This window comes from Gracilinanus agilis, chromosome 4, assembly GCF_016433145.1.
Source record: "Gracilinanus agilis isolate LMUSP501 chromosome 4, AgileGrace, whole genome shotgun sequence".
Classification (NCBI taxonomy): Eukaryota; Metazoa; Chordata; class Mammalia; order Didelphimorphia; family Didelphidae; genus Gracilinanus; species Gracilinanus agilis.
In genome coordinates this window covers 19606637-19621937 of record NC_058133.1, presented here as the reverse complement: position 1 = coordinate 19621937, position 15301 = coordinate 19606637, and the positions used below count along the sequence as shown (strand labels likewise).

Below are 15301 nucleotides of genomic sequence, written 5' to 3'. Positions count from 1 at the left end.
CCGCCGCTGCCGGCCCCGGCCCCGCCGGCTGCACCGCTGTAGGCGGGCGCGGAGCCCAGCGCCGAGCTGGGGGTGAAGTTGCTCAAGTTCGCGTATACTGGGGGCTCGCTATGCAGGCCGCCGAAGCCCCCAGCCGCGGCTACGGGCGGAGCCACCATGCCCGCGGCCACGGAGGCGTTCCCGGGCTGCGCGGCGGCCGAGGGGACGCCCGGGAGCGTGTTCTGGCTGTGCAGTTCGGCCAGGGCGCGCACGAAGCCCTCGGCGAAGCCCTCCTGCTCGTCCGTCACGTTCTTGGGGCACAGGAACTGCGTGGGCGTGGGCGTGGTGGTGATGAGCCCGTTGCTGGACTGGATGATGAGGCGCTCGAGCTCCGGGGAGGCGAGCTTGAGCAGCCCAACGTCGGGCGAGGTCAGCAGGTCCGGGTTCTTGTTGCGCAGGTGGGGCTTGAGGCTGCTCACGGGGTCAGCCAAGTTCAGGGTCAGGCTTTGCTTGAGCACCTTGGCGTGACTGTAGCCGTAGCCGCCGCTTTCAGGCTGCACGAAGGCGGCGTTGAGGGCATCGTCGTAGAAAGTAGTTTCCATCTTTGTAGTCATAGAACAGAACAGGTCCCCTCCGAGCTGGCCGTGTGCGGACCTCGGTGCGTCCGTCTGTCTGTCTGTCCGGTCTGTGCTGCGAGAATCGGTCAGTCCGCCCGTCTGCTGCGGCTGGCAAAGTTCGTAAACAGAGTGGGGCTTGAAGGTGCACTCCGCACCCGACTCAGCCGGGAGGTCTTGAGCCTGGCTGGCCCCTTCCCTTGGCCCGGCCGCGCGGCGCGCTCCCTCCGCTGCCTCTACTCCCGCGCGCGGTCCTAGGCTCGGGTTTGAAAAGTGGCGGTGGCCGACGCGTCCCCTCTCGGGTTGAGTGGCCGGCGACGGGCACCGGCGGGTGACAGTGGCTCTCCCGGGCGCGGGCGAGGGAGCCCGGCCGGGGGAAGAGGACAGAGAGAATGAGGGTCCGCCGGAGCGCGCTAGGAGCCGGGGGTCCGCGCCTCTTGCAGGCTGGCTTGGGTCTGGGGGCGCCGGTAGCCGCAGCCCCCTCCTCTCTCCTCCGGATCGGGGCGCCCGCTCCCCCTTCTCCGAGCTCCGCCAAAAGTTCAGAGAACCACTTGTGCCACTGGGAAAGTAGTCGGGGGCGGCCGCTGCCCCTGGGCCGGGGTGTCTGTGTCCACCCCGGGTGCCCCCGAGCTCGAGGAGCCCCTGCTAGTCGAGAGAGAAGAGCGGCGGTGCCGGCGGGACGGCTCGCTCGGGGCGCTCCGCTGCGCGCTGCGCTTCACCGGCGAAGTGCACTGACAGACGAACGGAACTCGGGGGTTGCCTGGCTGTGGCTGCCGCCCCCTGCCTACTGCTGCTGCTGCTGCTGCTTGCCCGCCCCGCTGCCCGGCTCGCTCTTTTCCCGTCCCGCGCCGCACACTCCGGCTGGGTTTTCTCGACCACACTCAGTACAACTCTGAGCCCGTCTCCAGCTCGGAGCTCAACACTTATCTGCTACCAGTCACCCCCTAAAAATAGCCCATGATGTCACCCCCGCGCCTTCCCATTGGCCCGCGTCGCCCTCAGGGGGGTGGGTCCGCCCGTCGCCATGGAGACCCCACCCTAGAAGATTCTTCTCCCGGGCCCCGCGAAGGCTCACGGGATGAGGTAATGCTCCGCTGCCCTCCTACAGTCGGGCCCTTCTTTCTCCCCGCGCCCCCCCCTCCCCTCCCCGGCCCGCCCCGGCCCGCCCGGTGCATTGTGGGCTGACGTCTTGGGGTTGGACTGTCTAGTGACGGCGGTCTGGCGGCTGGGACGGAGGCGGGCTCAAGTTCTAGGTTCGGTGGGGGTGGGGCAGGGAAAGGCGGGAACGCTCTGAGGGTCGGAGGGTCGTTAACCGGAGGGAGGGCGGAGAACCGGGTAGAATCACCGCCAGTCCAGCGTCCGAGGACTCGGAGGGACTTCCTCCAATGCGCTTGGTGGTGGGGTTTCAGGGTCTTGCCTTCGCGTCTACCCTCCCCCCCGCGTCCAGAGACGCATTGGTACTGTCCTTAAGGTGGTTTGGTCTCTGGGGGGCGGGGGAGCCGGAGGGAGAGCCGAGCGGGAGTCTCGTAGTGGGGGTTGGTATCGCGAGATCTGCTCGCTACCTCTCGCAGTGAATGCAAACAAACTTCTGTCCGGGGGGAAGTTGGGGCGCGGGAGCGGGCCCGAGTATAAGCGCTTGCCGTTAGGACCCGTGGAAGGGACACGCGCTCTGTCAGCGGCACCCGAACACTGCTGGCTCTCACCAGCCCCTGGGGGGGGGGGGGAAAGGCGGTGCCGTGCCCATTTTGCAGATGAGCAAACAGAGTGGGAGTCAGCTGGTGACGGACCTGCCCCTCGGCAGGGACCCGAATAGTCCAGCCTTTCCCCCTGCGCTTTAGGGATGAGAAAACATCGGGGGACTTGTCCCATCACACCGCTGCTAAGTATCACAGGGGTAATCCGAACCCAGGACCTGGCCGGGCAGGGGAGGGACTGCGAGGAAGACCACGACTTAAGGTCGGAGTTTTACTCAGTGACCCCCCCAGCCACCAAGGCTTCGTGCTTCCATTAAGCGGTGCTCTATCCCAGGTACTGGGCCAAACTGGGGGTACCAAAAAGGCCTGAGACTTGACTGATCTCCCCCTCTCCTTGGGGTCCCTATAGTGTGTCGTGCCTCTCCCCCCACCCCCATGGAAACCCTTTGAGGGCAGGGGTCGGCTTGCTTTTTCCTTGTATTTGTAATAAATATTTGTTACCTTAACCTTTCAGAGTTTCTTGATCTTTAAAAAGGGGGACAGAACCAGGTGGCCTGTGAGCCCCCTTCTCAGGTGCCTCCTAGCCATGGGACTTTGGGCAAGGCATTTCTGGACCTATAAAATGGGGAGAATAATAGCATCTACCCCATATCACAGGGTTGTTTGGAAGATCAAATGAGTTAATGTAAAGTGGTTTGCAAATTTTAAAAATCTATATAAAGTGTTCTTTTACTAGTTCTGCCATTAAATATATTATTAATAATGACAGATTCGGTTAATCAAATGTCGTTAATTCACGTAATCTCACTGGACTCCCCCAATAAAATGAGGAAGAGAGATCCTCTGAGATTCCTTCTAGTTCAAAGTCAAGTTCTGGCTCATTTTACAGTAGGAGAAACTGAGACCCTGAGAGAGAGGAGCAGCTTGCCCTAAATCACACCGCTAGTTAGCGGCGGTGCTAACGTCCCCGCCCCCAGCCCCACCCCCTGCGACTTGTAGATTCCAACTCCAGGATGGATTTCATTACCCAGTGAACTCTGGCCTTCGAATTCCAAACCATGGCTTGGTATCTGTATGGAGCCTTACCCTATTCAAGGTCAGCCCTCCTAGCTGTGGGAATTCCTTAACCCACCCACGTCTGGAGATCAGGAGATCGAAACTCATTTAGGAGAGTCTTAGAATGGCCTGAGGCACCAAGAGGTTGGCAGTCAGCAGGGTGGGATTTAAATATCCAGACTGGTAGCCCAGCACTCTGTATCTGCTCTGTCAGATTGTTTCTCTGTTCATTTCATTCTATCTGTACATCTGTATCTATTTATCTGCCTATCTATCCATCTGTCTGTCTGTCTATCTGTATTATCTATCATCTCTCAGTCTGTATCTGCTCTCTCATCTCTCTGTCCGTCTCTGTCATCTCTCAGTCTGTCTATTGAAAGAGAGCCAGGAAGACAAAACCCATCTTCCAGAGTTCAAATTTGACCTCTGATACTTATTAATGGTGTGATCCTAGACAGTCACTTAATCCTGCTTGCCTCAGTTTCCTCATCTGTAAAATAAACTGGAGAAGGAAAAGGCAAGCCACAAGATCTTAACCAAGAAAGCCCCAAATGGGGTCACAAAGGGTCCCACAGGATTGAATAACAAAAGCCACTAGACTGGTGTGGGGATCAAATGAGTTATTGTGTAATAATATTAAATAGCCTTTACATATGCTTTATAAATATTAGCTTGTTCGCTCCTCCCCACCATGCTGGGAGGTAGGTGCTGGTATCATCATCCCTATTTTACTGATGAGGAAATTGAGGCAAACACAGGTTTAAATGATTTGCCCAGGGTCACGCTGCTAATAAGTGTCTGAGGCCAGAGTTGAACTTGGGTCTTTTTGCCTATACTTGGATGTCTATATTTTGGGGGAGAGGAGGAGGAGGAGGTAGGGTAGGAAAGCCGACTTGGAATCCGGAGCTTGTCAAGTGTCCATCCATCTGTATAGGAAAGCAGGAACGTTGGGGCTCCAATTCTTAGGGCTTCTGTTTACAGAGTCCAGCCCAATATGGGGAAGGGGGGGGTCGAGGTTAGGAAGGAGAGAACCTGGATTTACCTCGAATGTTAATGTCCAGAGAGGGCATTGCCCTGGGGCAAGTCATTTAATCAAACATTTGTACCAAGCACTATGCAGATCAACTGGGCTATAAACTGGCAAAAGCCAGTTCCTCAGTTCCTTCAAACAGGCAAATGATGAGATTAGAGTAGAAGGTCCCCTCCCCCACCAGATTTAGGATGCTTTGATGGGGAAAGTCGCCTTCCCTCTCCAGGTAAGAGGGGATAAAAGTCCTTGTTCTGCCTTTTTATATAGTTGCTTTGAGGCCCAAGTGGGAGGATGAGTGTGGAAAAATATCTCATACTTCTCAGTCATTTCTAGCAAGCAAGAAAATATTGCTTTAAGATTTGCTAAGTCAGGGGGCAGCTGGGTAGCTCAGTGGATGGAGAGCCAGGCTTAGAGACAGGAGGTCCTAAGTTCAAATCTGGCCTAAGACACTTCCCGGCTGTGTGACCCTGGGCAAGTCACTTGACCCCCATTGCCCACCCTCACCACTCTTCTGCCTTGGAGCCAATATACAGTACTGACCCCAAGACTGAAGGTGAGGGTTTAAAAAAATTTTTTTTGCTAAGTCAAGTCAAGAAGTATCTATTAGGTTCCTCCTGTAGGCCAGGCAGTGTGCTACGTACCTGCTGGGCATATTGAGAAAAGCAAAAGCGTCCTTGCCCTCCAGGAGCTTCCAGGTAATGGGGGAGACCACATAGAGACAACTGTGTAGAGCCAGCTGAAAGCTTGCTAAATTGGAAGTAATGAACAGGGGGCGAAGAAAAAGGGAAGTGAGATTTCATCTGGACCTTGAAGGATGCCGGAAGTAGGAGATAAGGAGGAAGAATGTTCCAGGGGTGGAGGACAACCAGGACTTTATACAGATTATCTCTCTTAATCCTCACTGTAGCCCTGTTTTGTGGGGTGTCAGAGATGTCAGATATAAGGCCAGCTGCTAAAGGCAGTTCTAAACAGTCCCTAAAATGGTCTGTATCAGATTAAAACATAATGGGGGGGAGAGCAGCTGGGCAACTCAGTGTGGATGGAGAGCCAAGCCCGAGAAGAGAGGTCCTGGGTTCAAATCTCTCCTCAGACAATTCCTAGGCTGGGTGACCGTGGTCAAGTCACTTAACCTCCATTGCCTAAGCCCTTACTGTTCTGCCTTAGGACCAATATATAGGGGGCAGCTGGGTAGCTCAGTGGATTGAGAGTCAGGCCCAGAGAAGAGAGGTCCTGGGTTCAAATCTCTCCTCAGACACTTCCTAGGCTGGGTGACCCTGGTCAAGTCACTTAACCTCCATTGCCTAAGCCCTTACTGTTCTTCTGCCTTAGAACCAATATACAGGGGGCAGAGGGGTAGCTCAGTGGATGGAGAGTCAGGCCTAGAAACAGGAGGTCCTGGGTTCAAATCTGGCCTCAAACATTTCCCAGCTGTGTGACCCCGGGCAAGTCACTTGACCCCCATTGCCCATCCTTACCACCCTTCCACCTAGGAGCCAATACACATAAGTTAAGGGTTTAAAAAAAAAAAAGTAAGAACCAATATACAGTATTGATTCTAAGACAGAAGGAAAGGGTTAAAAAAAGAATTGGGAAATATTTCACAAACTAAATAAAAACAAAATAAAACATACATAATGTTAACTTGTGGTTTTCTAAGACCACATCCAGTTAGCTGGGATGCTTAGGTAAGGTTTGATGGTGACTCAGTTTGACTTTGACACTATTGTTAAGGGTTAAAGAACTAGCGGGGTGTCGGTCTGTTTAGCGGATCAGGCGGATCGGGACTCGGGTCTGGCTGCCCAACCCGGCCTTCTCAGCTGTGTGTCTGGGCCAGTTTTCCTCCTTCGGGTCCTGGAGCGCCGGGCAGCGCTTCCTTCTTCCTCTTCAATAATATTTCTTTTCCCTCAATTTCGTGTCAAAGCATTTTCCTTCACGTCCGTCCGTGGAGTCCCAACTTCTCTCCCTCCTCCCTCGCCGCTCCCGGAGCCAGCCAACACTCGGCTTGCGATGCTGCGGGGCTGCCGCGCCCCTTTCCCTGCTGCCCCCGCGCCCCGGGAGAGCCGGGGGTGGGGGGGGGGTGGGGCGCAAACTTTCAGGCGCTCCCTCGGCGTTCCGCTATTCGTCCCGCAAAGGGAGGCCCATCTTATTCTCGACAGCCTGATCGGCCTCTAGTCCGGCTCCGTCATTTTCTCGATCAGGAGTCGGAGCGCCAGGCGTGCCCAGGGGCAGCCGGGGACAAGGAGGACCAAAGTGAAAAAGCCGATCCCAAGCTCCGGGGCTGCTCGGCGCTTCCGCTTTAAGGCCCTCTGGCACCTGCCGCGGCTCCTTCCTGGAACTGGACGCCCGGGGAGGGCAGGGGCTCGGCGGGCTTCTCCCGGCCATCCTTTGTCTCTAGTCCGCTCCGAAGGAATCCCGCGGCTGGACTGAGCCCCGCCCCGCCCCCCTCCCCCCGGGTCTTACTCCCCGCTAGCTGGGGAGGGCCCGGAAATCCAGGAGCGGGACTCGCGCAAGGTCACCTCGCGGAGGGCCGAGCGTGTGAGCGGGACCCAGAGTCGTGCCGGCCCGCCCCTGGCTCGGACCCCGCTCCAGAACGCTCAGCGTGCCGTCCCCACCCTGCGGCCTCCCGCGGTCAAAGTCCCGGCTGTGTCGTCCAGCCCAGCCCAGCGTCTGGGGAAAGTGACCGTCCAGGAGCCCGAGAGGAGCGGCAAGGCGGGGAGGGAGGCGCGCGGTGTGGCGGGGAATTAGGAGAGCAGGTTAGTGGGTGAGGAGTCAGCGGGGCGGACTGAAGCTCCGATGTGTATGGCTGGCTACGCTGGCCAGGGGAAGGCGTGGGTTCAGATCCTGACTGCGGGCGGCGTGGGGGCGGGGGAAGGGAAGACGAGAAGGACCCCGGGCTGGAAGCCAGGACACCCGGGTTCTAGCCCTCCGTCTGCCACTGATTAGCCGCGTGACGTTGGATACGTCCTTTCCTGGCCCGGGCCTCAGTTTGCTCCTTTGAAAGCGACCAGCCCTGACATCCGGTGAAGCTAGAGATCCGCGCAGAAAGGGATGGCCCCGCCGACTCGGAGACAGACGGCGAGTTCGGGCTGCCCGGCTTGTGGCCCGGAGCCCTGCTCGCTCCTCTGTGAAATGGGCAATAATAGCAGTAGCGCCTGCTGTTATTGTGACGCTCGAAAGAGTTAAGCCCGTGGAGAGGGCTTCGTAGAGGCGGCTAGCAAAGGGCCAGTGCCTGCAGGGAGGCCCTGCCTCCTCAGCTCTTAGTCCGCGGTCAGCAGGCGCCAGAAATGGGATGGGTTCGAGAAGGGTCTTATTTTCTTGTTCAGTCATGTCTGACACTTGCCGACCCCACTGGGGGTTCTCTTGGCAAAGATCCTGGGGTGGTTGGCCTTTCCTTCTCCAGCTCATTTGACAGATGAGGAAACTGAGGCAAACAGGGTGAAGTGACATGTTCAGGGTCACACAGCTAAGCTACTGGAGTGGTTGCTCATTTCCTTCCTCAGCTCATTTGACAGATGAGGAAACTGAGGCAAACAGGATAAAATGACTTGCCCAAGGTCACACAACTAAGCTTCTAGAGTGGTTGGCCATTTCTTTCTCCAGCTCACTTGACAGATGAGGAAACTGAGGCAAACAGGGTGAAATGACTTGCCCAGGGTCACAGAGCTAGGAAGTACCTGTAGCTGGATTTGAACTCAGAAAGATGAATCCTGCTGACTCTAGGCCAGGCACTCTCTCCACTTCACCCCCTAACTGCACCTTCTTTGAATTGTGAGTTTACAAAAGGGCCAGCAAAAGTCTAGGTGATGGTGGACAGCTTGTACCCCTCACTCCAGTTTCCCCTTTTTGGTCATCTCCATCCTGTTTCCTAGGAAGGTTCTTATCCAGCTCTTGAGAGCAAGAAGTCTTGGACCAATTCATGGGTTTGGAGTTGGAAAGTTCATCGTTGGTGGTCCCGTCTCAGCCCCCTGTCTGAGGAGAGCTGAGGAACATGGGTGAGAGCCGCTAATCCAGGGGCTACACTTGACAAAAGAAGAAACTGAGGCCGGGTGCCCTGTTATGTAGCTGCACGGTGTGGGCGGTAGACTCTGAACCCCAGCCATGTAACTGCCCACATCATCTGGGTGGCAGTTGCCCTGGGGCGAGTCCTGAGCCACAGGAAGAAGAGTGGGAGGAGAATGGAAATAGAGGACCTGAGGGGCCATGAGGACATTGGCTGGAGAGTGGCCAGAGGAGGCCTGGGAAAGGCCCCTGTGCCCAGAGGAGGGAAGCCTCTCCTGGCTCCCTCAGCACTGGTGCCCCCTGTGGGTATCTCCGGCTTATCTTGGGGGAAGCCCATCAGATCTGAGCTCCTGGAGAGCCGGGACTCTCTTCTGCCTTTCTCTGGCTCCTGGCACCGAGCAGGGGCTTCCCAAATGCTTGCTGACTGCCCGCGTGGAAGGATGAAGGCAGAGCATTCTTTTGTTCTGCCGGGCCAGGCGAAGAGAAAACCCAGCGATGGAGGGGGCCGAAGGGCAGGAGAACTTCCAGGACCATCGCATGGAGCGGGGCTTCGGGCTTGGCCCCAGAGCCAAGGGAGAGCTGGGAAGAGCCGAGAGAGAAGTCTCAGAGTCAGATTTAAGATGACCCAGAAAGAAAAACCCCCTGTGAACTACTGGGCCTGTGCCCGGGAGCACTGGGCTTCCTCGGACAGAGCCAGGGGCCCTTTCTTTGGTGGTCGCCAAGAAGCAGCCGGACACCTCTTGTGGGCGGCCTCCTAGACAGGTTTCTTACTCAGGGACAGGCCAGAGGAGACGGTCCCTTCCAGCTCCCAGAGCCTGCGACTCAGTGACCTCGAAATAACGGTTTCCCCACTAAAGAAGAAAATATAAATAAATGATGAATAAAAGTAAAATAAAACAGAAATGGAATAAATAATGGAAAAAAGTAGAATAAAACTAAATAATGGAATGTGAATATAAATATTTTACATCAAATAATATCACAAATATATAAATGCATAGGATATAAATTGAAAATGGAGTTCTTAAAATATCATATTTCATTTATTGATTGATTTATTTGCTTTTTTAAGCCCTTACCTTCCGTCTTAGAATCAATAGAATCAATACTATACATTGGTTCCAAGCAGGTAAGGGCTAGGCAGTGGGGGTGAAGTGACTTGCCCAGGGTCACACAGCTAGGAAGTATCTGAGGTCAAATTTGAACCCAGGACCTCCTGTCTCTAGGCCTGGCTCTCTATCCACTAAGCCACCCAGCTGCCCCCCAAAATTGAGGTTTTTTTTTTAATCCTTAAATTCTATGTATTGGCTCCTAGGTGGAAGAGTGGTAAGGGTGGGCCATGGGGGTCAAGTGACTTGCCCAGGGTCACACAGCTGGGAAGTGTCTGAGGCTGGATTTGAACCCAGGACCTCCCATCTCTAGGCCTGACTCTCCATCCACTGAGGTACCCAGCTGCCCCCAAAATTGAGTTTTTAAAAAGGAGTGGAATTCTGTCCCTCTGTGGCTCCCCTTAGACTGCCAGCTCCTCCAGGGCAGGGGCCATTTTGCTTTCTTTGGCTCCCCAGCACAGTGCCTAGAAGGGATGTAGCTTAATAAATGCTTGTTGGGCCTTACCTTCTTAGTCAAGTCCTGGGCCCAAGGCAGGGGAGTGGTAAGGCCTAGGCAACTGGTAACTTGACTTGCCCAGGGTCCCGGGCTCTACCCACTCACCACCCCAGTGTGCCAGGGGCTATTCTCACCTCCATTTTACCATGAAGTTTTAAGGGGCAAATGTACCTTTATTCAGCTGCCAGGAGGACGCTTGGAGGCTCCTCCAGGGGGAGATTCAAGGTTCCTTCCAGATGGGCCAGTGGATTCAAAGGGACCTTTCTGTTAGAAGTTAAGTGACTTGCCCAGGGTCACACAGGTGAGGAGGTATCTGAGATCTTCCTGACTCCAGATCCAGTCTCCACCCAGTCACCTGGATGCCTCCTAATGAATGAGCCTCCATGAATTCCCTGGTTTGGAAGGGGCATCGCCCTTGGCCCAACTCTGCCGGGTCTCTATATGACCAGGAGGGCCCCTGGCTTTGGTTTAATGACTTCTAGGGAGGGCCACTGTGGTTGGAGGTCAGTGGGAGGCCGGCTGGCTTCAGAGCCAGAACTCGGGGCTCGAACCCTAACTTCACTCCCTCCCACCACAGAGGGGTTCTTGACTGACACCTACATCCTCACTGGGCCTCAGTTTCTCCCAGTGTAAAAGGAGGGGCGTGGATGGTGGGCCGGAAGTTCTCTCTGGTCTTGGCTGGCTCTAAATCTAATCTCTTGGAATTGTATTGAATTAGCTCAATGGTAGATTCCCATTTTTTTCTGCTTCTCCACTCCCAGCCTGGGAGGGCAGTCCCAGAGGGAGAAGGCTGCTGGAGGAGGCGGCAGCCCCTTCCTCAGGGCTCATGTCCAGCTCCACCTCCTCCCAGCTCTTCCCCCAGGAATTCCTGACCTCGGACCTCAGCGATCTATTCCTTTTCCAATGGAGGTTTCAGCAGTCACGGAACCTTCCCAGAGAAAGCTGGACCTGCGTTCAAATCCTGACTTTGTTCTTCATCAACAAAAGCCTCCTGGTGATCTGGTTGGGCGAATGGCCTGGGAGGAGTGCTAGACCAGAGTGCTGTTGTTCAGTCGTTTCTATGACCTTTGTGGGGTTTTCTTGGCAGAGATACTGGAGCGATTGGCCATTTCCTTTTCCACCTCATTTTACAGAGGAGGAAATGGAAGCAGACAGGGTGAAGTGACTTGCCCAAGGTCTCACATCTAGTATCCATGGCCAGATTGGAACACAAGTCTTTCTGACTCCAGGTACTGCTCCCAGGATTTACCAGAGAATAATAATGGAGCTCTCTGGGCCTCAGTTTTCTCCTTTGTAAAACGGGCAGACTGGAGTAGATGGCCTCGGGAAGCCTCTCCCAGCTTTCTGTCTTGACTCTGATAAGACTGTAGGGCCCTGAGCCATTACCATGCCCCTGGCAGCTCAGATAATACATTCCAGATAAGTTGGTGTTTTGGAGGAAGTCAGTCACAACCAGGAAATCAAGGAAGTCCATCAAGGGCAGCTCAGTGGATTGAGAGCCTGGCCTAGGGAGGGGTGGTCCTAGGTTCAAAGGTGGCCTCAGACACTTCCTAGAGGGCTGACCCTGCACCAGTCACTTCACCCAGTTGCCTGGCCCTTAAGTCTTTTCTGCCTTGAACCGATTCCAAGACAGAAAGTAAGGATTAAAAAAGAAAATCAGTGGGCAAGCATTTATGAAGCCTCGCCATCTTACCAGGCACTCTCCTAGGCACTGGAGACACAAAGACAGACAGAGGAGCTCCAGGGAGGGAGAGAAGGAACAAACATTAATTAAGTACCTCCTGGGTACCAGGCCTTTCCAACAAGGACCTCCTTTGAGTCCACACGACTACCTTGCTCAGTGGGAGCTCTTAGGATGCCCACTTTACCACTGAAGAAACTGAGGCAGATAGAGGGTAATTATGGCAGGCCTGGTGAGCCTTAGAGGCTAGTCTGAGCCCAGGTCTCCCTGCCTCCAGCCCCAGAGCTCTCTCCAGCTGCCCTACAGGATCCACAGGATGAATTGGGGATGCTCTCAGGGAAGGTACTGAGGCCAGGGAAGAGCAGGAGAGGCTCCCTGTAGAAGGCCCAGGATTGTTCGGGAAACTCTGATGAGAAAATAGGTGTGAAGCCCTTCCTGAACCTCACAGCACTGTCTAAATGGCAGCCACTTTGCAAAGGATGCTGGATTGAGCGTCGGAGGTCCTAAATTCGAATCCTAGCCTCAACACTCTATTTTTCCTTCTGTGAAATAGGTTTAATAGCCATTTCTACCTGAGAGCAGGGAAAGCGCTTTGCCTTCAGATGCTGGAGAAGGGCAAATGCTGGATAAATATGTGGAATGACTTGAGGCTATCTACACCAGCCACCAGTCCTTCATTATGCAGGCAAGTGACCCAAGGGCCAGACTGGGGCTTGACCTTCTCCCAGATCCCCCAGGAAGTAACTGACAGGGTTGGGCATTGAACGCCAAAGCTCATCTCTACCGGGTTTCTACCGGGAGACCGAGTCACTGCCCAGATGACTTATGGAACAATGCAGTTGTTCCTCTGATGAACATTTGTTAAGTATCTCCTGCCTGTAGAGTCCTGGGCTGGGTCCTGGACTCTCTACGGACTTTAGATAAGACCAGGTCAGATCCCTGGCCTCATGGAGATCACCACCTGATAAGGAAAGCAGATATTAATATGGTTTACGTTCACTAGGATGCTGAATTTGGAATTAGGAGAATCTGAGTTCAAATGCTGCCTTTTGCACTTAATAGCTGCAAGCTCCCTGGGCAAAGCCCTGGATCGCCAGGGTCCTCAGTTTCTTTATCTGTAAAATGGGGACAATAATATTTACAGTGCTGTCCAAATGAGATCATGGCTGTAAAGTGCTTCACAAAGCTTCCATTGATGAACAGACCCCAGTTATTACCATTGGTGCTGTTCTGAGTCCTGTTAGAGAGGAGCAAAGTGGCCCCCAAAGTCTGAAGGGGGACTTGTTTTTCCCCAGACCCACGGTCTCTGGGTAGGCATCACTGAGCTGGCCTTTAAAAGATGGTTGGAATTCTAGCCAAAGAGGGGCAGGGAAGACATTCCAGGAAATAGGAAATACCAAGAGTTTAAGGCAGAGAAGAACCGGGGCCTGGATTGGGGTCAGAGAATAGCCTAGTGTGACTCATGTATGGGTGGTGACAAAGAGAAGAAGAGAAGTCTGGGAAGGGAGAGAGCCGACCAACTCTAGAGAGCCTCGAACTCCAGGTAAAAGAGTTTGAACTTGACTCTGGAGGGAGCTATTGAGGATTTTGGAGCAGAGTAGTGCACCAGGAGCATGGATGGAAGGGAAGAAGGCAAATCTAGACTTGATGTTGGGGGGAAAACTGCCCCCCCACAAACACCCATCCTGGCCATGAGATCTATCCCAAAGTGGAATGAGTTCCCCATCACTCATTTGCAGATGGAAACAAGAGTTCAAATCCTGCTTCTGACATCAACAACCTGTCTTAATCCATCCAGGCAGTGGTGTCCTCCACTGCTAAATGAGGGGACTTTGATCCTCTTAAAGATTTCCCCCTCTTCTTCTTTCACGCTGGAATGGATCCTACAACAGGCTTGTGATGCCCCTTGTGCCATCCTGAGCCTGTGTAACTGCCTTTATCACACGATACTAGCATTTGTTCCCAGAAATGTAATTTTCTAGAGGCAGGCTCTAGAAAGCAGTTCCAGCCCATGCTTCTCTCTCTTACTTACTCCCAAGCCCTCCTGTTTTTGTTGTTATCATTTAGACATGGTCCACTTTTCCTGACCCCACAACCAGAGCTGTCCTTGGGGTTTTCTTGGGAAAAGTATGGGAGTGGTTTGCCATTTGCTTCTCCAGCGATCCTTTTGTCAGGCAATCAGAGATGATTTTTTTTTTCCTCAGGGTCACCTAGCTAAAAAGTGCCTAGATTTGAACCCAGGTCTTCCTGATTCTCTATCCAGTGTACTACCAGCTGCCTGGAAATCTTTTAGAACTCTCTTATAATGGATGGGTCAAGAGAAAAGTGGACATTTCTCTCCAACATTCTATAGCATCATAGTGGTGATGGATAGATCATACCATCTACTCCCTTTCATTCAAAGATGGGGAAACTGAGGCACAGAAATAGGGCATATCAGAACAGAGACCTTTGATCAGAGTCATAAATAGGACTTTTTACTCTGCCTCCTGGCTTCCCTGGCTTCCTTCAGATCTCAGCTAAAATCCCACCTCCACTAAGAAGCCTCTCCTCATCCCTTTATTCTGGGAGATTAACTCCAGTTTTTCCCTCATGCATCTTGAATATTCATAATTCTTTGCATGTTTTTCCCTCCTTAGACTGGCTGCTTCTTGAAGGTAGAGCTGTTTTCATTTTTCTTTGCATCCTTGGCTCTGGCACAATGCCTGGGCTGCAAGTTTTTAAAGAATGCCTGTTGATGATGATGATGATAACGATGATGACCAGAGTTCCTAGAGACAATGTCTGGATTCAGCAGCAGCTCCCATTACATGGGTGGGGATCATTAAGAATCATCATCAACAATTCTTTAAGGAAAATTGGCTACCTGCCAGTTACCTGATGTCTTTTTTATTAGTGTCAAATATACATCTACCTCTTTCTGTCTGTCCATCTGTCATCTATCTGGCTGTCTACCTATCTATCTTTTCCCTATTTTTTTGTTTTTTCTATGTATCTTTCCCTATATATCTAGGGATATATATGTATAGATAATATATATTATCTTTTTATTAATCTTTTTGTCTCTTCTCTCTCTCTCTATCTATTCATCCATGCATCCATCCTTCCATCCATCCTTCCATACTTCCATCCATCCATCCTTCCATCCATCCTTCCATCCATCCTTCCATCCATCCTTCCATCCATCCATCCATCCTTCCATCCATTCTTCCATCCATCCTTCCATCCATCCATCCTTCCATCCATCCTTCCATCCATTCTTCCATCCATCCTTCCATCCATCCTTCCATCCATTCATCCATCCATCCTTCCATCCATCCATCCTTCTATCCATCTATCCATCCTTCCATCTATCCATCCATCCTTCCATCCATCCTTCCATCCATCCATCCTTCCATCCATCCATCCATTCATCCATCCATCTTTCCATCCATCCTTCCATACATCCATCCATCCATCCATCCTTCCATCCATCCTTCCATCCATCCATCCTTCTATCCATCCATCCATCCTTCCATCCATCCATCCATCCATCCATCCTTCCATCCATCCATCCATCCATCCATTCATCCAGTTGTCTTTCTCTGTCTGTCTGTCTGTCTATCTATCTGTTGCCTCCTCCAACTAGACTGTTAGCTCCTTG

General features: G+C 53.1%; 1 protein-coding gene across 2 annotated transcripts in view; it reads right to left on the bottom strand.

Moving 5' to 3' along the window:
* The window catches only part of JUN (Jun proto-oncogene, AP-1 transcription factor subunit), a 17518-nt gene extending 16051 nt beyond the window's left edge, over positions 1–1467 (bottom strand). Inside the window, exon 1 of one of the 2 annotated variants that reach the window (XM_044676614.1) lies at positions 1–1467. In XM_044676614.1, coding sequence (XP_044532549.1) covers positions 1–593 — 593 coding nt within the window. In that variant the 5' untranslated portion in view covers positions 594–1467. The other variant, XM_044676615.1, reaches the window with a different exon arrangement.
* Between the last annotated feature and the right edge of the window lie 13834 nt (positions 1468–15301).